This window comes from Bacillus rossius, chromosome 16 (assembly GCF_032445375.1).
Source record: "Bacillus rossius redtenbacheri isolate Brsri chromosome 16, Brsri_v3, whole genome shotgun sequence".
In the NCBI taxonomy this organism is placed as follows: Eukaryota; Metazoa; Arthropoda; class Insecta; order Phasmatodea; family Bacillidae; genus Bacillus; species Bacillus rossius.
In genome coordinates, this window is record NC_086343.1 from 42,110,813 (window position 1) to 42,136,365 (window position 25,553).

At 38.1% G+C, this 25,553-nt stretch overlaps 1 protein-coding gene across 6 annotated transcripts in view; it reads left to right on the top strand.

Moving 5' to 3' along the window:
- Positions 1-25,553, top strand: part of LOC134540456 (structural maintenance of chromosomes protein 6) — a 216,672-nt gene that overhangs the window by 14,635 nt on the left and 176,484 nt on the right. For all 6 annotated transcript variants that reach the window (XM_063383218.1, XM_063383219.1, XM_063383221.1 and 3 more), the window contains 4 exons: positions 1,574-1,766; positions 10,217-10,375; positions 13,158-13,402; positions 15,993-16,112. In XM_063383218.1, the coding sequence (XP_063239288.1) occupies positions 1,574-1,766; positions 10,217-10,375; positions 13,158-13,402; positions 15,993-16,112 (717 nt within the window). The remainder of the gene's footprint in view (positions 1-1,573; positions 1,767-10,216; positions 10,376-13,157; positions 13,403-15,992; positions 16,113-25,553) is intronic.

A 25,553-nucleotide genomic window follows, 5' to 3' on the forward strand; every position in this document is an offset into this window, starting at 1 on the left:
GCCTTTTAGAATATTCACATAGAATGTACTTACTTTCAGACTGTTATTTTTAACTGTAGTATAGAAATTAAACCACTATAACATTGAGGTATGTGGAAAACATAATTTACATAGTAACAAGAGAAATATGTACTGTTGGTGTACATTTCCTTATCTAAATTAGGATTTCAATTTTCTAATGCAACACATAATATATATTAACAATAATAAAGCTAACTAGATTCAAGGACAAAAACATGTCAATGTTTTCATTTCATTTGTTACGTTTCTTTAATTTGCTTGTCTATGTATGTAGGGTCTCTGGCCCTCTGCATTTCAGTTTATGACATGATTTTATAGAGAGGTCTGGCAACTTGCCTTTATTCTCCTTCCGCTTGGTGACGCTCACTGCAGCCTGCGATCTAGCGGCACTAGTAGTAGCTCAGCCCATTATTATCATAGCCTTAAATGGGAGTTTAGCATAAAAGTGGGCATATTTTTAAAAACTATGTTTAGTTTTAAACTTTGGCTAATGTTGATGTTTTTAATTTATTTGGATGCTCTATAGGGAACTGACAAATGAGGAGAAAAATGAATGCATTGGTATGGATTAGACACTTAAGTACCCAAACTAATAAAAAAAATACTAATATGGGAAACAATTTCAGAAGTTGAGGTGAAAATAACTGTTATAATTAATACGAAACTCCCATTTAGCACAGTGTTAATAACGGGTTGAACTACTACTAGCGTCGTTAGTTTGCAGACCGCTGCGAGCTCCACTAAGCCGACGAGACACGCCAAGGCAAAGGATAGTTAGTTGCCATATGTGACCCTGGTTCACAAACATGCCTCGGGTCAACCATTTCAGGAAGAACACAGTTGAAGTAAAAGTAAAACCATTCTAACCTCTGAAGCAGGTTTTCTTCAAAAAGTGTTGCAGCATTGAACATGGACAAATTCTGCACAAGCATCTCAAACTGCTGGGAACAATACAACATTGTTGTGCTTCATGGTGTATTTATTTACTTCTCAGTGTTATGTGGTGTACTGGCATGCTTTGGTGTTGTTTTGTTTTTATCACAATTCACCATGTAATCGTGTCTGTTAGTTACCTTGCGTATGCATAACATGTCAGAAATACAACAAAAGTTTGCAAGAGATTTAAGAGAATTACAACACAGAAACATTGTAGCACCAGTGTCTTCCTAAATAAATCATGTTGCCAGAATATATGTCCACACTCCTGATACCCTAGCCAAAAAAAAAAAAATAATAATAACAAATAAATAAACTGTCAGTTTGACAGTTTATTTGTGCCCAAGGTCACCTTTGTAGTCAAAATAGTGTACCATTCTAAGTAATTTTACTTATTTGCATTACTTTAATACAACTATATAATGCTAAATAATTAATTGTATTTTTATTAGTTTTCAAATTATACCAGACAACTTAATGTTCTAGACCAAATAATTTTCAAGTCTTTATTTTTAAATACTTTTGGTCCTTGTTTTTTTTTTTTTTTTTTAAATCACTTTTTAAAATATCTTAGTGGTGGGGACCGTGGGAAGAGTGGTAAGAGTGGTGTCGGCAGATGAAGGCGGGGACGCTGGCGAGGATCGTGGTCAGGAACTTCATGTGCCACGACATGCTGGTGGTGCAGCTGAAGAGCGGCATGAACTACCTGATGGGCCGCAACGGCAGCGGCAAGAGCGCCATCCTGACGGCCGTGGTGGTGGGCCTGGGCGGCAAGGCCAGTGTCACCAACCGGGGCAACTCTCTCAAAGGTACCTGGTCTGGTCTGAGCTACAGGCGCAAACTACACGGTGTGCTGCGTACATTTTCAGTGCTGTCTTGCTGTAAAAACAAAGGATTTTGTATTTTCAATTACCCATATTTTAATTTTTGCTATATTGCATAATTTCTATGGATAGTTTTTGGATTTTTATACAATAATAATTTTAATAATTTTACATTTGATTGTGTTTGAGAACTTTGCTAAGCAGGACAAATAATTTTGAATTTTCTAGTTGAAACATTTTGTATTTTTTTTCTGTAGAGAATGTTTTGTTGAGAATGTAAAAAAAAAATTTCAAGGTCCAGAATGTTCAAATAACGTTGTAAATTATGTTATTTCTATAAATTAGTGTAATTAGTGTTGCGATTCCATTGATTCCAATGGTATTGAAGGATTCAGAGGCAAATTGTTTTGGAATCAAAGCAAGCCAATTCTTCCTGTAAAGCACAATCTTGAAATTGGGATTTTTATTTTGAAGGGGCAGCAATTCTATTTGTCAATACTCTAAATAAGGGTTTTAATTAGGGGTGTGCGGGAATAGGTTTTTGTACTGCGGGAAATATTCGGGAAAAATAAATTATTCCCGCGGGAAACAAGACGGGATCGGGAAAATTAAAAAAAAAAAGAAAATTTTTAATTATAATATGAGAAGATGACCATTTAAACGTTTCTTGCAAAGTTATTTGTTTTTTTGCTGCTATTTCTTTTGTCTGCTTCACTTGCCCTTTTTTCAGCATCGACTTCATATTTTTTAGTATCCTCAAATTCTTTTTTTATAGCCAGACGTGCTACCATGCTCGCATCTCAAAAATTTTTCACACGAGACACACTTTGCCAGGGATTTACTGTCAGATGTTCAAAATACTTCCAAACACTTTTAGGTTTACAAGTAACAAGCTGATCGGTTGCGACATCCATTATTTGTAGGCTGCTAGTTTGTTTTAATATACAACGGCATCGAAAATAGGAACAGATACTTTGCACAAGCCTTAATAACGTAACGTGAGCCGAAAAAGCCCGCCAAACTAAACAGTAAACAACTATTTTTTTCTCCCAAAGCAAAATCATAGATGTTAAATACTCGTGAGCAGTCGTGTAAAACTACGTGATTTCATATTTTTCAAAGTGCCAATACAGTTCTCTACATTGCCACTGCTATCAAGTAATGAGAACGGTTACGCTTCGTTATGTAACGAAAGTCTAGTATTTCTTATATCTTTGGCGAAAAGGTTGGATTGCGCGTGTGTTTTGTTTGTGTCTATGGACACACAGTGGTTTTAGGTTAAGCATTCGATGGTGACGGCAATAACGTTATATAACTGACTATTCACGTATCTTGAAAATTTGTACCCTTGAAGAAATATATTTATGAACGCATACAATATTTAAGGTACTCCATGTACGTTTTTTATATTCCAATTAGATATGTGTAAACGATTATCATAATTCACTGCACACCACAGCTGTCGCTACGATCGGCATACGTTTAAAAGATGTTTTGCGTTTAAATAGTACGGAAACCCTTCAAAAATGTACGAATCCATAATAAATATTGTTGTAAAAACAGTTTGAATTGATAGAAAACATTTTCACATGATTAGTAAACATTTGTAAATTTTTAAACAATTTCCCGAAAAATTCGGGAGTAATAAAATTCCCGCCCGGCATTTCAGGAAGCCTATTTTCCCGACTTTTTTCCCGAAGCGTCGGGATCCCGCACACCCCTAGTTTTAATCTAACCTAAAGGATGGTATTCCACTTATCAGCCGATACTCCTTTAATCGGTTTGTACCGCACTAATTGGCCATACCCCACTATTTGGCTTATACCATGTTTTATCGCATAAATCGTCGCATCGTTATTTTAGGACATCATAATTTGGAGGAAAAAAATATTATTGCATAAACATTGCATGATGTTTTTAGATTCCAAACGCTTTGTGTAGGTAGTTTTCCTGTATAAAACAATGTATTTTAAAGTTTAAATCTAATATTCATTCGAATATTACCGCTTGATTATTAAATTAACAGAAATACAAAGTTGTCTGGATGTTTAAATTTTCTTTTAAAGATGTTTTCAAACGTTATAACTTTTATCTTTTCATCTTCGTCGCCGCTGTGTACCGCTTATAAAAATGTAGCCAATGCTAGTTGGCATCATTCATGTTTGGTTATGTTGATTCCCGTATAGAGCGCGCGCATGTATTAAAATATCGATACAGATAGCTCATAGATTGCAAGCAACGCGTGCTCTCTGTCTGGTGCCGAGTTAACTACATTTGATAGCCCACGCTTTCTCGTGGTGTATGCTACGATAGTTATGCGCTCCGAATCATGTTTGCGTCACAGTTTTGGTTTTTCCATTTAAAGTTGAACAAAATGTTTTTGTTGCGTGACTTATTAATTTAAATTGTTTGGCGTGCATTTGTATTCTCTATTTTTTAAAATAAAAGTACTTTCCATGCATAGGTTTTGTTTTTATAAATAATTTTACCTAAAAAAATGCTTTTTTCACATAATAGTTGCACCCTTACTTTTCAAACTTTATTTTAGTATAAAATGTGTGACGATTATGCGATAATACAGGGTACTCGATTAATTAGGCAATACCTCACTAATTAGGTGATTTCTGACTGATCAGTATTTTACATTTGTATTTTTTGATTCATTAGTTTTTTAAGATATTGATAAAAAAATTGAGCCAATTTATTACAAGTCTTTTTTTATTTAATTGGGTATACGTAACTAATTTTATTTATAATTACGGCAAAGTGTTATTAATGCATTATTCCATAATTATGTTTGTTTTAACAAGTATTCACCCTATTTTAATCTTAGTATAAAAATACATAAAATTCATTTATGTGAATTTTATAGTGCCCTTTCATTATCAGCTGTTTATTAATTACAATAGTTGTAAGATAACAATAAATATAATTTATTTCAAATTACATTTCTAAATAACAGGTTTTTGTATCCAAGAGTACAAATCAGGAAAAGTTTGAAAAGCACTGAAGAATAATTGGAAAGAGTTTAGAATCTGATGGAATCATAATCATAATCAAAGAATCTAATTCAAAATATGAGAATCGAAAAATGGACTTGGAATCTGCATAATTTTGGAATTGAATCTATACTGCCAATAATATTTTAATATTTCTGATTAACTTGTATTTGGCGAAGCCTCAACGCACCTAGTATTGCCAAAGTAAATTCCCGCAGGAAATACTGCCAATTCACAGTGATTATAGGATTTATTGCCAGATTGATGTTCTAAGTCTCATCACCATTGGATCATCTTCCGTGGTCATATAAGGTGGTGTGTCGATGTGCTGCAATATGAAACATTTGAGACCTCACACAAGGCAGGGGTAGTCGCTCTCCAGGCTTGGCGGGCTCTTGAAGCAGCATTCTCTAGTCTCTGCAGTCTGCAACTTGGCTATAAACTTTAGTCATAAGCAGGGGTGCAACAACAGGGGGGGGGAAGGGTATTTTGCCCCTCCTCTGAAACCTTGAAGTGGCGGCAAACGGGGGCAAAGAAAGTGCTATGTAATCAATTTTTATGAAATAAAACTGCTTAAATAGCACCATTTTTCACCTTAAAATACAAATTTTCCTGGGGGAGGATCCCTGGACCCCCCGCTTCAATAGGGGGGATCGATGATTCTTTATAAATAGGTATATTGCCCCCCCCCACCCACCTTTTGGAAGTTTAGTTGTTGCGCCCCTGGTCATAAGTATAAATTATTTATAGTTTTATTTTGACAGGCCTATTTTATAGAATTTTTGAATGTTCATTTCTCATGAATACAGTAGACTCCCGATTATCCGGTTTGCAGATTAACCGTGCCATATTTCACTTCCATAAACCATAAAAAAAAAAAATTTTTTTTTGATTTTTTTTATATTTGTAATCTATTGATGTGACTGAGCTTTTTATGCTGTGATTCTTGACGAATAATGCTGCCAAACACGGTACATGCATAGTTGGTAAGTATTAATATGCGTCATGAACTTGAAAACAGCAGGAGCAATCACAAACACACCCCTGTTAAGCGTGCGCGCAAGTGTTCCATGCGACCTTGTGAACCGGGCTCAGGTTAGCGCCGGCGCGGCGCCGCTGCTGCGTGACTCACGCGACTGATACTGGCTCGCGCAGTTGCTTTGTGTGGGATTGTTTCCTGTAGGAATATTTTGACAGTAATGTCTAATAAACGCAAACGAGTGGTACTCGACATTAAAACAGGCTGCGCTAGTGGCTTATCAAGGCAGTAACGCACTTTGTAAACAGTCGGGAATTACGTTAACAGGTTAAATAATTTTGTGTTTTAATACAACACACTCAAGTTTTTATGTTATTTTGAAATCCTATTAGAAATCAAATATATATGTTGTATATTAAAAGCATTATTATTTTGTAACTGAAATGTTTTTAGCGCCTACTTAGGAATGCCTAGCCATATTATGTAAACAATGTATTGTGTGATTTTTTTAATTTTAAATTTAGACTGTTCAATATTTTTTTGTAATTTAAATATATATTGTTTAATCGCTGTTTTATTATTAGTGCAATGTTTTCCTGAAACGAATTTGGACGTTGCTATGAGGGGCGTGTGTTATAGTGTTTGTATGAACAGTTGGGATAAAAAAAAAATTTAATTAAATCAATTTTTTCCCAGTCATTGCTTTAACCGTGTTTTTCGATTATCTGTGTGCCCCTTGCCAGTCAATACCCCGGATAATTGGGAGTCTACTGTATCTAGGTTCTAGGGTCTGATTTGTAAACTACCTAGTACATGATACTAATCTTCTCTCATTTATTAATCCTATATACAATAAAGTTACAAGGGGGCAGGTTGATGCATGTTATTTTGATCTGGCTAAAGCCTTTGATACTGTCAATCACTCCATTTTACTAGCTAAACTTTCTAACTTCGGTCTCTGTAATAATTATATAACCTGGTTTACTAGTTACCTTAAAGATAGATGTTTCTTTGTCTCACTTAATAAAAACACTTCTACTTTATATCATGCTACTTCTGGTGTGCCTCAAGGGGGTACCTTATCTCCCTTATTATTCAATATTTATATCAATGATATTTTTAAAGTTCTTCATCATACTACTGGTTTTCTGTTTGCTGACGATCTTAAAATATCCAGAGAAATTTCCTCCTTAAATGACTGTGCTTCTTCAATCTGATATTACTGAAATTGATAATTGGTGTAAAATGAATTTAGTTTCACTTAACAAAGATAAAACAAAAATTATTTCTTTCACAAGGAAAATTCATTCAGTTAATTATGATTATTTTCTTGACAACTCAAAAATTTCCAAATCTCTTAGTATAAAAGATCTTGGTGTTATTCTTGACTCAAAACTATTCTTTCATCGACATGTTAATTCTTTAGTATCCTTTTCCCGTAGAACCTTATATTTAATAAATTATATAACTTACTATGCATCTAATATTGAATCCATTCTTACTCATTATTTGTCCTTAGTTAGAAGTAAACTCAAATATTGCTCAGTTATCTGGAACAGTATTAACACCACCGATAGTGAGAAAATTGAATCCATACAAAATAAATTTTTCAAAATAATTAGTTCTAGACACCATCAATTACCCAAATTAGAATCTCTTTCAAGTCGTCGCATCCATCTGGATGCCCTGTTTGTGTTTAAGTGCTATAGTTCAAAAATTAATTGCTTATAGGCAGGGCTCGATTTTAGCGCCTGTCCGCCTGCCCGGGACAGGCAAAATCTCGTCCGGGCAGGCAAAATAAAAAAGGCAACTGTCCGGTGGACAGGTGCAACTTGTGACGCCGAGGTTATTCGCACGCACTAATGCAGCAGAGGTGATTAATAACATTTATGCGACCACGACCGCAAATAAAAGGTCTTTGACAATATCTATAAATAAACAATAATGGCTGCTCTTTTGTGACGGACGACTCTGGCTATTGTATACCGCGGGAAAAACAAGTAGGTTATGTACAAACCGTACTGAAATCTTCTGAATCATAATTCTTAAAATCTTACGTTCACATCATGATTTACGTAACATAGTCGTATTCGTATGCTAGAGATGCAATACGTCTCACACCGATGATGTTTGTTTTTGTTGCCATGTTTTAATATTTCGTTTCAGTGCAGCCAACAATTACGTAATTTACCGTTGTTTACTTTCAAAATATAATTTTTTAAATTTATTGTCTTTATAAATCGCGACTTTACTAATTCCTTGCTCTACTTTAACATAGTTTGTTAACAGAAAAGCGTTTTCGCGTGGTTAACATTTCACGGCGTACTCCAGATGCAGCTGACAGTGGCCGCAGTGACTGCGACTGCTTGAAAATTCGCCTGTCAACTGTTGCATCTAAAAATAAACATTACTTGTTTACAGAGGACACGGTAATCTTTTACAGTTTATCTTGTCACGGCGATTGTTTAAGTATTTAATTAACTGCGTTACACAATGTGGAAATTCATTACTGGTACTTCAAACCCACCAGAAAAGAAAAGAAAAACGGACGAGGACAAGTCAGAATATAATGTTAAATATGACAAAATCACCCGGTCCCGTACCTTTTTAACGTCTTGGTGTTCCGAGTTTCTTTGGCTTCGTTACGACACAGAAACAAAACAAATGTTTTGCTAAGTCTGCGAAACGCATTCAAAATCATCTGGATCAGTTTTTGTTACGGGCTGCTCAAGTCTGTAAAGACTGAAGTCTATAAAGACAGACTGGCGAAACTGTCTAAATGATGATACACTGTCTGCCCTCATGCGTGTTCAAATACAGTCACCTTATGAAAGTGAGTTTGATCCAGCACCAGCAATAAATCTCTGGTATCATAATGTTCAGAGAAAACGTTGACCCTTTCAGCCTCCTTATCGAAGATGTTCAAGAGAGAATCAGCAAAGTAATTCGTGCAGTGACTCAAGAGACTCGTCTGAAAATGATGATTAAATAAGGATGTTAAGTGTGTGATAAAAATAGGTGCAAAATATAGCAAAAATCCTTTTTTCTCACTTTTTCAGCGACTTTCAAATTTTTTTTATTTGGGTAAAACAGCGGACAGGCAAATTGGATGGCGGACAGGCAAATTTTTGATTACACCTGTCCGTTGGGCAGGTTAAAATATTCCTTAAAATCTAGCCCTGCTTATAGGTACTTACTTGATAACTCTGGTATTCGAGTCCCGCAGTTCAAAAGCCGCCTTCGATCCCTATTATGTTCCTTACACAATAATAATGATTTAATTTACAGACTTATCTCAAATTTCAATAAATATGTAAATTTTATTAAAAACTTAAATTTTAATTTTTTATGATTACCCTAATATCTTGAGTAATTTTATAATCCTGTTTATTCTTCCTATTCTAGATCATTTAGTTAAGATTATCTCAGTTGCTGTTTTGTTTTGTTTGTTATTGTGTCGTCTTTTATTATCCTGTGTATGTTGTATTTATTCGCTTGTATGTGTCGTCTTTTATTATCCTGTTTATGTTGTTTTTATTCGCTTGTATGTGTCGTGTTTTTATTATTTGTTCTGTGCACACCTCCAAAGCTTCGGCTGTTGGTGTGCATGTCACAAATCTAATAAATAAATAAATAAATAAATAAATAAATAAATAAATAAATAAATAAATAAATAAAAAATCCTCTGTTCAAGCTAGCCAACCACAAAAATTTTAAATTTATTATTATTTAACTTACAATTTATTATTTTATAACTGTAGTACTATAAATTATCAATAACTTTGGTTTATTTGTTATTTAGTGTGCACTAAAAATAATATTTATCATTGGTCATAAATTAATATTGATGAAATTTTTTACCACATATATCATTCCTGTGTGTATTGTTCTGTGTGTTATTTTATGATAATTTTTAGCAACATTAGTCATATTTATGTACTTGTGGACACAATAATACATGGATAACATTTACATATTAATGATTCTGAGTAATGGTTATAATCAGATGTTATAAAATTATTTATTTTTGTAGTTGTAATAAAACCATAATAAATTATTGGAATATTTAAGATACTTTTATTTTGTACTTTTACTACATTATACTGAGTTCTGTAGGCAGGTTTTCCTGTAGTGATGAAAGTTCCGGAAGTTTGAAAAAGTTCCCAAAATAAACACAGAAACACACTTAAAAAAAAACTTTTTTGTTACCAAATTATTTTTTAATACAGATAGTACACAGTTTCTTACTATATTTAAGCACAGGCATTGCTGATGTATTTCTTACTGAATGATTAAAGAATTGGGAGCAACTCATAATTTAGTTTCCCACTCGGCTACTTGGGAAGGTTCAAAGTGCTTGTAGCTGTCATGGATGGATGACCTCTGATCAGGGCTTGTATCATGTAGGTCAGCATTTATGATCACTTAATGCAGTCCTTTTTTATTGCTGTTTATAGAGTTCATCAAGAAAGGCCAGAACTTCTGCTCAATTGAAATCACATTGAACAATGTTGGCATGGATGCATACAAGCCAGAAGTGTTTGGAGACAATATAGTCGTCTTCAGGGCCATCAACAGCTCCGGGGTGTCTGCCTACAAGATCAAGTCATCATCAGGTAGGTTCCTTAAGCCCACCACTCAAGAGGGCCATTTTCTGCTAAACTTCTGTTATCCATGTGTATAAAAATGTGCATACAAGTTTGTATAGAAGAAGAGAAGAAAGAATTTTTAACTCCTAATACATGATACCTAGAATGTTAACAAAAAACCAGCCGACCAAAGCAAGCATATCGGGGAAGGATAAACATGTTGTCAGTTGAACTAAATACGAAGGAGGGGGGGGGGGGGGGGAAGGAATGTAAGCTAGAAATGATTTTTGATATTTTATCTTCTATACTCCACTTGCAAAAAATATGTAACAAAGTGGGTTAAGTATTTAAAAAATAAGGTTAAAGCAATTTTTAAACTAACGACATTGAATTTTCATTTGTAATTTAGTTTTGAAATCTAGTAATGAAAAATTTAAAGGATCAAAGGGAATTTTGGTTTGCTTTAATGTAGTTAATATTATTACATAAATGAGACAGTTCATCCTTGTCGACTTCAACTTTTGCTTGTAACCGATACGTTAACATCTGCCATCGTAACTATTTTTTAAACCTTTTTTAATCAAACTTCGAGGCCTACCCTGGTGGCAGACTGTTAACTTAATTAATTAAATTTCCCCGGAGCATTTTTAGATTAATCGGCGGACTTATACTTTCGGAGCCGGGCCACGTGGTGTCCTGGTCAGCAAGAAACCTGGACTATGTGCTGTTTTCTGTGTGCGTCTTCAGTGTACGTGTCGGCGCCAATAAAGCTCAATATTCACTGGACTTGTTGCACTTAATTCTCGACCACGAGTATACCAGCACAGAGACGGTGTGTGGGGCGCCTCAAGACCCCACGAGCAGTAACATAGCGTGCCCGCCGCTGAGAGCGGGCCGGTGAGTCCTAGCGGGGGAGGTGGGGGGTGTAGAGTCGAGCCTAGCTCCACACGGGTCACGTCACGGCCCTGGGACAGGGTCGGTAGCCGAGTCCACGTGCCCATCCATGTGGTGGTGCCCAAAATGTACACCGATTCGAAAACCCCCCTCATGACACAAGTATTTAAAATTACATTATCAAAATAATGGGCCGGCCATAATTAGAAAATTATTATTAATCATTGTACATAATTACAATGGAATCAGAAACAATAAACATGTTAATAATAAACAATCCCATTAATGTCCCGAAAGAAAAATTTCTGGTGTCCCGATCTTTTCCAACGTTGTGATTTAATGTTTATACCGAAAACATAAAAAAAAAAAAAAAAACTGGAGTACTGGAGGTTTGACGTTCGCTGGCCGAAGTTGAGCTGCTAACGAGCCGTCAGGCCGGCTTAGTCGTCCTGATTGCTGGAGGGAGGACTCGAGGGTGCTGTTCTTAGGTCCACATCCGGCCCTTGGACCCTGTCTGCGAACAGATCTGAAATAAACATGATCAGAACATGATCACAGACAGTTACTAAAAATAGGCAGAAAATGCCTGCTAACAAAGATGATTGTGGTCGGGGAAAAGGTTTGTCAAAAAAACTCACCATACAGGGAGATGGCTTCTAGCGTTAGCCAGGGTGCGGAGCTTGCGAACACGCGGTTGTCGCGGACGTTTCCATGATTCAAAAGAATAGAAAATATAATAATGTATGATTAACGAAACATGACTACATACTTCTACGAGGTACGCAGACTGACTAAATACTAAATTTGTAGGAATCACATCCCTTGCCTAGCTGAATACATCTTTAAACAATGACCAGAGTGATGTCTTGATGTGTGGCTCGCCGAAGTATGTGGTGTGGTCAGTCTCCCGTCGCGGCGCAAAGTAAGTTTGGGGCGGCAGCGACCTGTAATTAAAAGACGACGTCAATCAAAAGAAAGGCGGGAGGCTTTGGCTTCTGGACCGAAAGGTTCCGAAGAGTTCCGAGGGGCTTGTCGAGAAAAACTATCTTCGATATCTCACAGTTGGTGGTACTGGCCGATGTCAGCGCGACCTACTGAGGGATGTCTGAAACAAGTAGAGATCGACTCACACGAGGCGACTGCTAAAGCATTGGGCTTATGGAGGGGACTAGTGCAGCACTATGGTGGCTTGGAAATGAACTACGGGGCACTGTTTGTTGTGTGAGGCGCCAGGGGGCAGGTATTTAGCGGGCGTTCAAACACCCAGGGGAAATAACTCGCAACTCTGCCACAAGAGGGCAGAGGCGGTACTTTAGAAGAACAGTGTCGTGACCTTGAGACAGGCCAACCCTTGCCGGGGTTAGTGGCCGGTCAGTGCTCTGGGCAGTGTTCCCAGGAGAGCCTGGAGAAAGAAAAGGGGGGGAGGGGGGTGGAAACAGTGGGAGGAATGGGGCTCTCAGTCGCTCTGGTCAGGAGCTTGCTGCAGTCACTCTTGTTTACAGATACGTTGGTAGTTTTTTAATGGTCATAATGTAAACTTGGTCACACCCAAAATAAATAATGAAGGTGGTGGCCATTGGTCATTACTGTTAAGCGCAGTAGTGCTAGATTCTCTGCAGTACCATACAAGAAGTGAACTGCTGCATCTCTGTGTTCATGGAAGCTTCTTCCTTTCCTTGCCCTGTTGCCTGGCACGTGTGTCGTGCAGTTGCAGCCGTGCCACTGCGAGGAGCCAGCGCACTGGCGCCAGCCGCGTCTCCATAGCTGGAGCTAGAGATAGTGTGTGTGCACCTGGTACTACGAGCAGAGCGCCGCGGGGCGGCACAGTGATGAGACACGGAACTAGCGGTGCAGAGGAGCTAGGCAGTGCTGGACGCCACGAGTCCCCTGCAACTGTGGCCGTGTCTGCTTGCAGGGGAGCTGGTGAGCAACAAGCGGGACGAGCTGGAGAAGATAGTGACTGCCTTCAACATCCAGGTGGACAACCCAGTGTGCGTGCTGAACCAGGACACTGCACGCACCTTCCTCAACTCCAGCGACCCTCGCGACAAGTTCAAGATGTTCGTGCGCGCCACCTACCTGGAGTACATCCAGCGCTCCCTGGACGATGCGCTGGAGTGCGTCTCCAAGTCCCGCACCATCCTCAAGAAGAAGACTGAGGTGAGGACTGGATATTCCTGTGTTCATTTTACACAACATGCATATTCTGTCCTGCCGACTTCTTTGACAGCCAATGAGTCATGTGTCGGTTCTACTTTTTTCCCTTGGTAATCAGTTCAGTTCAGTTCCAGTTCTTAAAAATTGATTCTCACAGTTTACCATTGATATACATAATTATGTTTTCATAGATACCAGCTTTATTTTTTCAAAATGACATCCCTTAATTTGACCACAAACAAGTTACCTAACACCTAGGTACCTAGGTGGTTCTGTCTCATTAGATGGCTAGAGTAGCCCAATATCTAGGGTGTCACTTTTAGGAAATCTTATTGTACACTTACATTATTAGTTTTTCATGGAGTTTATTTTATGGGTTGATAGTTGTTGTATGGGAATTTTAATATTTTAATTTTTACATGTATGTAGGTTCTTTTCAGCCTGAAAGGTTTTCCATCAGCAACCAGCTCACCTTGGCTAGGCGTAGTAGCTCATGTTTTCGTTTTGCCAGTTCTTCAACCCTGGCTTCACGGCACTTTCAGGCCAGTTTTTGCCACATGTTCACAACTTAGCGTGCTCAAGTTTTCCGCTCCCCTCGTCTACATCCATTTCTGCAAGGCTGCAGCGTCCTGACAGTTCACTTTGTTTCTCACTGACATTTTACTAGCCTATGGCTCTCCTTCCCTTTCTGATCTTAAGACTGTCGAAGTGAAACCTCACGAATCTCATGACTACGCTTCCTACTCTTGGGATCATTCCGCTGTTCCACGTGTCCGGCGTTACCTCCGTTACCTGTTGTGTTTTATCGTCGTCATCGGCTCTTATTTGTCTGTTGTTCGTGGGAAAAAGTGTGATATGCAATGTTGCGTGAGTTTGAAATAGTTTCCTTCAGAACTATTTTTAAACTACTGTTACTGGTGGTAGTTACTGGTCTACTGGCCTTCAGTAATTTATCAAATGTAAAAAGACCAATTATGAAATTTAAAACCTAATTTTCAAGGTAGGTTTTTTATTAATTTAAATTATTTTATCTTAATCTGCAGCACTTATAGAGGATTTAAAAACTTTATTTCACATCTGCAAATGTTGTGACCAGTATTAACTTTTTCTTGTCATTTGTTTTAAAACCTGCTTAATCTAAAGTAATCTGATTCACCCATACTTTCAGGAAGAACCTGAAAGATTTACATGTAGGAAATGGTATTCAGCATGCATACGAGAATTGTATTTAAATCTTTATTAATAATTTACTAACCTAAGACAGGGTGTCCACATTCTGGAAAGTCAGGGAAGTTGGAATTGGTCAGGGAAAGTCAGGGAATTCACTGTCATTCTGGAAAAGCTGTGGAAATCCCCCAGTGATAGTTATTTGAGGGCAAATGCCATGCAGCAGTTTGCCATCGTCCATGGTGTGTCCGAGGTTCTGGTTGAATGAAGTAAGAGGAGAAAAACTAGGCCAGCTATGGAGGTGTTGAAGGCAATTTTCTGTTAGAAAATTGCAAAATAGGTAAATTATTTGACAAATAGTAGTCGGGAAATAGAAATTTTAAATTTTGTTTAGGAAATGACAGAACAATTTTATTACAGTTTTTTTTGGACATTCTGTAAGAAAGACGTGACTCATTGTTAGCAGCATGGTATTATTTATCACGATGGATTTAAAGATGTTACAATTTGGTAGCTGCAAGTGTGGTTATTTGTTGCAATTTTGTAGCAAATTGTTGGGGTTTACTTTTTAGTATTTCCTTTATTTATTCTGTTTTATTAACCATATTAACCATTGTTAATTAATATTTACTTTGTTAGTGGTAATAAATAGATACCTGAAAATTTCTTGTGTCACCAAGACCTAAATTCTTGAGTAGAAAATAAATTTCTTTATTGTAGAAGACATGCATGCAATAAAATTGACCATGAAATTCATTAAAAATTAATTTTATCCATTGATATTATCATAGAAACTAATTTTAATATTTATAATTATAAGGCTGCGCAGGAATGGATTTATCAGGAAATTTTCTGGCAGGAAAGAACAATTTATTGCAGGAATCTGGATGGGATCAGGAAAAAATTTATTAAATCAAAATAGTTTCATTTTTGTATAATCAAGATATTTTGTTAACTGTCTTTCGTAACATTTAAAACTAAATATGTATAAGTTTTGTTTCGAATCCAGTCAATCTGAGTTCATTATTCATACCGTCGAGCCAAATCTAGTCAAGACTTGATTAATTTATAGTCAAGTCAAACCAAAATATCCACAGATTTTTTTTTAAAGGTGTAGGGTATTAAAATGAATTGTACTATATTACTAAGTATCAATGTTTGGGAAATGTCAGATCAAAGCAATAAAATACAAGTTAATAAACAAACAAACAAACCAAATTGTAACCATGTCACAATGAACAGTTAAATTACATAGTAATTTACAATATTAAACTATTAAATAAACATGTGGAACGTTGACTTGCTACACAGCACTTCAGTAAGGTCGTACTGAGAGGTACTTGGGTGTGCAGCAAAGAGAGGGCATGCGCTGTGACTGTGAGTAGCGTGGAGCGCAGCGTGGGCGAGGGAGGGCGGTGTGCTGCAGGCGTTCCGGTCCACGGAGAAGGAGATGAAGGCGCTGGAGGACAAGTGGAACCGTGTGCAAGGGCTCCAGACGCATCAGGATCGCTGCGTGGCTCTGCAGAGTGAGCTGCCCTGGGCCCAGGTATAGTACAGGTGTAACACACTGGCACACCTGCCTCTTATCATGCCTAAACAGATACTCTTGGAAACCAAATGCAGTCTGAAGAATTCTGTATCGGTGTACACAGCACAAATGGAATGTAGAGTGAAAACTGTATCCCTGTATTATGATGTAATATGTAGGGGGGAGGGGGGTGGTATATTTAAAGTTGTGTGCATCCAGGGTATGGGACAGTGTACGGGTTAGAAACTGCCATCCTGGAGGGTGGGAGGGGATAATGGTGTGGCAGTGCTTTATCCGTAAATATTAATTCCTACCAAATACTCTCAACTTACACTGTTTTTTTTTCTTTCCTTATTGTTAGTAGCGGCTGGAAGTTCTTAGCCGACAGATGTATTCGCACACACTCCTTGGTTTCTATTTTCTTTTTGTTGATTCTCATCGTTAGTATTGTGCTCTAGTCATTAATTCTTCGCTTAGTGATAGCAAGATTTTACCCCCTAACTATGCCTCTACTTTGGAATTAGTGCAAGATGCTCAAGTAACATGTTTAGGTTCCCACCTAAAAATAGACTTCTATAGTTGCTGAAAATGGAACAACCAAAGTGTGAAATTCTTAAAATGGATGTCTTTAATTTTTACGAACTATTTAAAATAATAAAATCCATTTGTGAAAAATTTGATGATCTCAAGAGTGAAAATTTTGTGCTCAATACTTTGCCTATTGATGCTAGAATCTGCCGAAATAAAGCAAGAACAACATAATTAAGCAAAATATTTGATCAAAAAATGAGTCTGATACATCATACAGCCAAATACTCAAACATACGCCAGATAACAAAAAACCTGACCACATGTATGTAGTCTCTGGATGTTTCCGTTGTTGTTAGTCTGACCAGTAACCTACTTTTGACGCAGTAGGAATCACGTGACATCATCACTAGCAAGAATAAACAATACGTCGATGAAGATGGTTTTACCTTAGTGTAACACTTGTGCAAGTCCACAAACAATGTAAACCGTGCTACAAAAATAACCATCAAGGAATGAAAAATATAAGTATGAAAGTAGGTATCTATATGAAACATTTTTACATTGAAAACAATTGTCAAACCTATGTATAATAAAATGAAAGGTATTTTTTTTTCACACTTTTTGAGCTGTCAGTTCAAGAGCATGAAATTCTTGATTACATCACCAATGAAATCAATTGTACGCAAGTGAAAGTAACAAAGCTTGAACCAAGCAACCTATTCCTTGTTCCATGTATCAGTTCTGGAAAAGGATTTTCACAGAGGAAATAACATTGTTTTTGGCCTAGTGACTGTTTAATTAGCCATTCTACGGGAAATTGCATCAAGAGCAAATTAAAGCATGAACAAACACATCAACAGAAGCTGATGAAAATGTCAGAAATACTGGCCAGATTCCTTCTGCTGCCAGGGCTGCCAGTACTAGTGGTAGTTTTACGAGTTGACTCACAAGAAGGCATTGGAAGCATTAGCTGCATTGAAAGACTTGAGAAATAATCCGGTTAAATTTTTTTTGTAGCATTATATTAATATCAGATGACTTCAGGCAAATGCTTCCAGTTATACCAATTTGAAATATTCAACATTTTTGTCAAAGAAATGCATTTAACAACTATGAGAGTTCAGCTTCAAACCGATCCAGCAGCTGACATGTTCAAGACAAGTACTCGAGGTCAGTAACGGCTCTGTACCTACAGATCCAGAAACTGGAAAAATTACTTTCCCATATAATTTTTGTGATATCATGAATTCAAAAGAATAAATAGTAAACAAGGTTTTCCAAAGCATCTAAACAAATCATCAAAATCACATATGGTTAAGCAGAAGAGCCATTCTAGCAGCTAAAAATGTTGATGTATACGATAGGAACATCATTCGAAACAGAATCACAGTGAAACAGTGATATACAAATTCATTGACTCTGTGATAAACCAAAGTGAACTAGTGAATTTTCCAACGGAATTTCTTAATTCATTCGATGTTACTGCATTACCATCACACATTCGGAATTTGAAAATTAGAGTGCCAATTATATTACTCTGAAACATCATTCAGCCAAAGTTATGCAATGGCACACAATTAGTAGTTAAAAAAATAATGAACAATCTAATTGAAGCAACAATTCTGAAGGTGAAGATGTACTACTTCCACGAATACCACTCATTCCGACCAACACACCTATCATGGATTGGGTCGCTTACATTGGTGACCATTAACATGAACCAGCAAGTTTATTTAAACATTCTGAATGATCAGGTGTTGCCTTTAAGGGCCCGCCTCGTCAGGGGTGTATGTGTGTTAGTGAGGCTGGATGATAAGTGCGACGCTTGCCGGTGCTTCTAGCGCTGTGTCGCCTCTAAGCGCAAGGCTCTGAACTGGTGCACAGTCTTCTCGTCGTCACAGTATAACTGTGAAATTTGAGCGGTGACCTAACATTATATTGCGGAGAAATGAAGATAAAGGGGTAATGCAAGTCCCTTAAGTGCTTTCAAGGGTCTGTGGGTTGTTTCATGCCTAAAAATTACTCTGAAAACATGGGTTTTAGCCATTTTAACTCTTCTATAAATACAGTTTAAAACTTTAATCCGAAATCAAAAGTACTTTTCGGTCCTCGACAAACTCTTAAATGCTTTTCGTAAGCAGACTCCACCCGGATAACTTGACTAGTTTAGAAATTGCGTTGTTTTTCCTAAAGCTCTGCATGTCGTGTGTGTGCCCGGGTAGGTGGGCCCCTTAAGTCAACATCTGCATGGTGAGTATGCTATTGATATCCTGATACTTCAAGATGACATCATAGTTCATCGTGATGGACACATATGCGACTGGTATCATGAACACTCCCCCACCCTATTACATATCAATGGGCTTGCAAAATCACCTGACTTGAACCCCATTGAAAATGTGTGGGACATGCTGGAACAGCGACATCAGCACCCCTACAATTTGGTGGAACTGCGAGATGGAATCCTCAGCGAGTGGCTTAACCTGGATGCGATGTGCCTGCACAACCACGTGGACTCAACTGAGCGCTCTTACATGAAGCATATGCAGTGGTTCACAGTTGTCTGTGATTAAATCAATATCCCAGAACCTCAGAACCCTGAAGTATTTTTGAGCAATATTTATACACATCTTTCTAAACAATCTCGCTGGGTTAGAATTAGAATTGTTGTATAATAGAATATACAAGTGTTTATTGTATAAATCACCGCTGCAGGCGACATGATTACAAATTGTGCTCTCTTTCGTTACACATATGCTGACCCTCTGAGAAGCAAGGCTATACCTACTTGGCCATCTTCGACGTTTCCTTGGAACGGTGATGCGACACATCATCAGTGATGGCGGCGACATAGTTTTTTATGGGTTAAATGCTATCCCATTTAAGACTTGTTTCTTTAAATTCCTAAATAAAATTTGACTTTTTTTTGTTTCGTGACTGAATAAGGCTCAACTTTGCATATTGTTATGATTCATCTTAAGATGATCTCAATTCATGACTATTCCAAGACAGGGTGATAGGGGGCTCAAGACTAACAATGAAAGACAATTCAATATAGAGACTTGATTTACTGTCAAGTACCGTTACAGTGTTAGCTGTCATCTAATTCCGACAATTATCGGGGAGCCTCGCTACCAACCTCGGCAGGTTCCTTACCCACACTGTGCTGGGTCGCGCTCGCGGCAGGATCTCGACGACGGACTGCGGCGGCCGAGGACCACGGCGCTCCGTAGTTCCGATGTCGCGACTCCAGCCGTCCAGTCGCCGGTGACCAGAAGAAGCCCCTTCTCGACGGTGGCTGTCGTTTTTATCCTTCTGTCCGCGTCCGTGTTGATGTTCCGTGTTGTCCCCTTTTCTCTCGCAGCGGCGACCCGCGTCGCTGTTTCGCTGGCGGTGTTGAAATTGCTGACACCTCGTGTTTGACTCAGGGCGAGCCTCGAAGCCGCTTGCCAGAGTGCTCAGAGCGAGTCATAACACTCTCCCCCTGGTTGGATTAAGAGGCTGTCCTCAGCCTAGTTCAAGAGGACACTGGTAACTGCATCTTGAAGCGGGACGTAGGTGTCTTGATGCATCAGCCGCGGACCCGATATTCCTGTAGGTGCCTTCACGCTCGGAGCGCCACGTGTCCTTTCTTCTCTCGCGGTCGGTTACGCGGATCGACTCGCTTTCCTGACGTGGTGTGACAGCTAGACTTTCTACAGTTGTTATAACATTTCTATTTTGACTCTGAGGGTACTGATTTGTGATTACATTGATTCTTTACAACCGGTATAACATAACACAACACTAATTAATATAATCAACGTGTTAACAACTTGATACATGTTAGTTGTATTATAAATATATGAATACAATTTATATGAACATACTCTGACTATATGTATGGTAACCAGTCTTTTTTTTGTAATTTTACTCTATTATTTATTTATTTATTTATTTATTTATTTATTTATTTATTTATTTATACATTGTTACATTCACAGCAACACTCAAAGTGAGTCTAAACGTTGAGCACGACATACAAGACAACTACTACATACAAAAGACAGATAATAAAGTGAAATAAATTATAAATACAAACAAAAACAAAATTAAGACAAAAACTAATAACAAAATATACAAATTACAATACAAACCACTTTGGACAACAAAAATATACAGACACTTTGATAACTGTATATCATCTAAAAGGAACATATCTTTGACACAAATGGAATATAAAATTAAGTTTTGTATGGAGACACAAAAATAATTTCCACATAATTATGTTCTTATTGTACACACACACACACACACACACACACACACACACACACACACACACACACACACACACACACACACACACACACACACACACACACACACACACACACACACACACACACACACACACACACACACACACACACACACACACACACACACACACACACACACACACACACACACACACACACACACACACACACACACACACACACACACACACACACACACACACACACACACACACACACACACACACACACACACACACACACACACACACACACACACACACACACACACACACACACACACACACACACACACACACACACACACACACACACACACACACACACACACACACACACACACACACACACACACACACACACACACACACACACACACACACACACACACACACACACACACACACACACACACACACACACACACACACACACACACACACACACACACACACACACACACACACACACACACACACACACACACACACACACACACACACACACACACACACACACACACACACACACACACACACACACACACACACACACACACACACACACACACACACACACACACACACACACACACACACACACACACACACACACACACACACACACACACACACACACACACACACACACACACACACACACACACACACACACACACACACACACACACACACACACACACACACACACACACACACACACACACACACACACACACACACACACACACACACACACACACACACACACACACACACACACACACACACACACACACACACACACACACACACACACACACACACACACACACACACACACACACACACACACACACACACACACACACACACACACACACACACACACACACACACACACACACACACACACACACACACACACACACACACACACACACACACACACACACACACACACACACACACACACACACACACACACACACACACACACACACACACACACACACACACACACACACACACACACACACACACACACACACACACACACACACACACACACACACACACACACACACACACACACACACACACACACACACACACACACACACACACACACACACACACACACACACACACACACACACACACACACACACACACACACACACACACACACACACACACACACACACACACACACACACACACACACACACACACACACACACACACACACACACACACACACACACACACACACACACACACACACACACACACACACACACACACACACACACACACATCCTTTTTTTTCTTCTTATATCTAATTAATAACATTTACCTACTATCTATAGCATATGCCATCCTCCTATATTATAAGCTGTAAGTTATAATTTATTGTATTTACTATTACTAATATCATAATTTATTTTATTAAACTACTCCTTATATACTATATCTCAGTAACTTATTGACATGGACACTTATCTACAAGATTTATAACTTATACCATTATTTTATTGTATAAAAACGGGTCGACCCTTAACTCTTGTCCACTAGCGCTACATAACGTGAACTCCCGGGAGTGAAAATTGGTACCATGGTGAGGGAATTTTATAGGATAAGGTTTTATTAACTATTGTACCTACACCTATATGGGTGGGTTTTTTTCCATATAGACTTGTACCTTGGCTGCTTTTTCCTAGAAGGTTGGAACGGGTTTGCGGCTGTCTTGTTGTATCCTTATACTTACCTACTCATATATATTTTTTCCCCAATACACACCCGCCTAAGTACGAAAGCTAGGCATATTGTTACTAACGACACTGACTGCAAACATGCTGAGTATTAATAGATGCCAAATTCCCTGAAAGAACTCCATGATTGGCTCCTCCCCCTGTAATACAAAACATGCCATTAGGTTCATACATACTCTACTATATATTTGTCTTGCCTTACTGTCTTATTGTTATCGTTATTCTTATTACTAGGCCGAGCATTATCACTCTGATAACAGTACGAACTGTCGGTTTATGTATGCTCGCTTTAAATGACGTGTTGACACCGTTGATCATTTCATTACCTTTCTTCATTCTCAACACTACTGTCGCTGGCCCCAAAACCTTGACAACCTGGAAAGGACCTATGTATTTAAATGATAAACCACTTATGCCGAGCTTTACGTCTAAGCCAAACGGAATCACCTTCCTTGTATGTATTTACTTTAAATTTCTTATTAAAATTGGTTTCCTGTGTTTTTTGACTGTGCATGATATTTATTTTTGCCTGTTCTCTATCACTACGTAAGTGTTTTTCCCAATCTACCGGCCGACGTGGAAATTTCCCAAGCACAGCGTGTGATGGTTGCATGGCCTCAACCCCGTGTACAAGGAAAAAGGGTGTGTATTTACTGCTGGAATTTACTGTCGTGTTATAATTAATACTAATTATGTATTGGAGATATTCATCCCATCCGCGGGTGTCTTCCGCTGCCCATATTGTCAGTTGTTCTCCAATTACACTGTTAATAGATTCCACCAATCCATTACAACAGGGATTGAAACTTGCTGTCTGGAGCTTCTTGATCTGCAGTTTTTGTAAAAGTTTTGTTACTAACTCGTTATTAAATGACGTTCCTCTGTCCGTCAGCAGCCTGTCTGGACATCCAAAACGTAGAATAACGTCCTTGATAAATTCTGCACAAGTCTCGGCGTCGATTCTTGGTACTGCCTTAGCAACTACAAATCTTGACGCATATTCTGTCATAACACGAATATACTTGTTGCCATTCCTGGTACAAGTAAGTGGACCTTTGGCATCCAGTGCCCACTGTTTAAATATTGGTAGCGGTTCAATTGGTTGCAATTGACCCGATGGTTTTTCACGCCCTTGTTAGCTCTTTGACAAATTTCACATGATGTGACATAATTTGTTACGTCCTTACTCATTGTATTTTTGCAATTGTCTTAAATATGCCGAAATGGCTGCCTCCTAAAAGTTCATCATGGTGGGCTTGTATAATTTCCGTTGAAAATTTTTAGGGACTAGTGTCAGATGAATTTCTCCTCCCGGTGTATTTAATTTATAATATATTTCCCCATTATTTTTCATTCCATAACGCCGAACTAATTTGATGTATTTTCCCTCCGCATGTTCCGGGTCTGTAAGGGCTACTTTTAATTTTTGAATATGAGGGTCTTCACTATATTCTCCTTGGAAGGGTGATGTGTTTACAATGTCGTTCACTGAAAATAGTAAATCTTCATCTCGTTCAATACCTATATCGTACCTGGAGTTCAACACTACTGTTTTGAATACTTGTTTATTATGTTTGTTATGTTTGAGTAGCACTATTGTTTGAGTAGGTATTGTAGTTTCGAATCTTTTCTCTTGACCTGTTTCGATATCAATTATCTTAGTATTGATCTGATAAATTTCCACGGCTGCGTGTAATATAGGCTCACTTAATACCTTGTCCTTACTCATGTTTATTACTAGAATTTTTTCTTTGTTCAATATAGGGCTACCCAGATTTTCGTAAACTGTTTTGTAATCATTCCAGTTTTTGTGGATGTGTTTAGCAATGGTTGTTTGTACCTCACTTTCCTTATTTTCTTCCGGAAATATTGCGTCAGCAAGAGAGTGAAAAATTTAATTACCTCAAGCGTGACATGCTCTTACTATATATTCCTTGTTTCCTACGCGCTTATTTATGTATTGCTCATCTGTCGTCGGCACACGTGATAGAGCGTCTGGAATTTTATTGTTCGCACCTTTCACTATTTTTGCTTCGAAGTGGAACTCAGCAACTGATGTGGCAAATTTTTGTATTCGCGTATTGTGTTCCGCCATGCTTCTTAAGTATCTCAAGCTAGCATGGTCTGTCTCAATAATAAAATGTCTGCCATATAAATATTGCTTAAACAGATGGCAGAAATATTTTATGGCGCCTAATTCTCGTTCTGTTGTTGACCAGCGAGTTTCATTGGATGTCAGTTTCCTTGATGCATAAGCTATAATGTGACAGTTTACGCGTTCATCCTTTTGCATTAAGGTTGCACCTATTGCCGTTTGTGATGCGTCACATTCTAAAATTGTTTCTCGGTTTTCAACAAATTTTTCTAATAGTGGTACTTCCGAGACTGCCTGTTTTAACTGTTGGAAAGCAGTTTGCTGTTTTACCCCCCAATGGAGGTTCGTTTGTTTTTTTGTAAGCTCTATTAATGGTTCTGCCACTGTTGCGTGGTTTTTTATGTATCTCCTTAAGTATGAAGTCATGCCCAGAAATGACCGTAATTGCTTAATGTTTTTTGGTTGTGTCATACGGTTTATGGCTTCCACCTTGTCTGTATCTGGTTTTATTCCATTCGGTGTTATACAATGTCCCAATATTTTTATTTCATCCTGTGCAAATTTGCACTTTGCAGGGTTGACTTTTACGTGAAACTGCCGTAACCTGTTTAATACATCCTGTAAATTTTGTAGATGTTCCTCGAATGAGTCTCCCATAACAAAAATGTCTGCGTATGCTATCACAGAGTGCCACCTTAGTGGTCCTAATAAAATATCTATAAACTCTTGAAAATAACCTGGTGAGTTTGAAAGTCCCA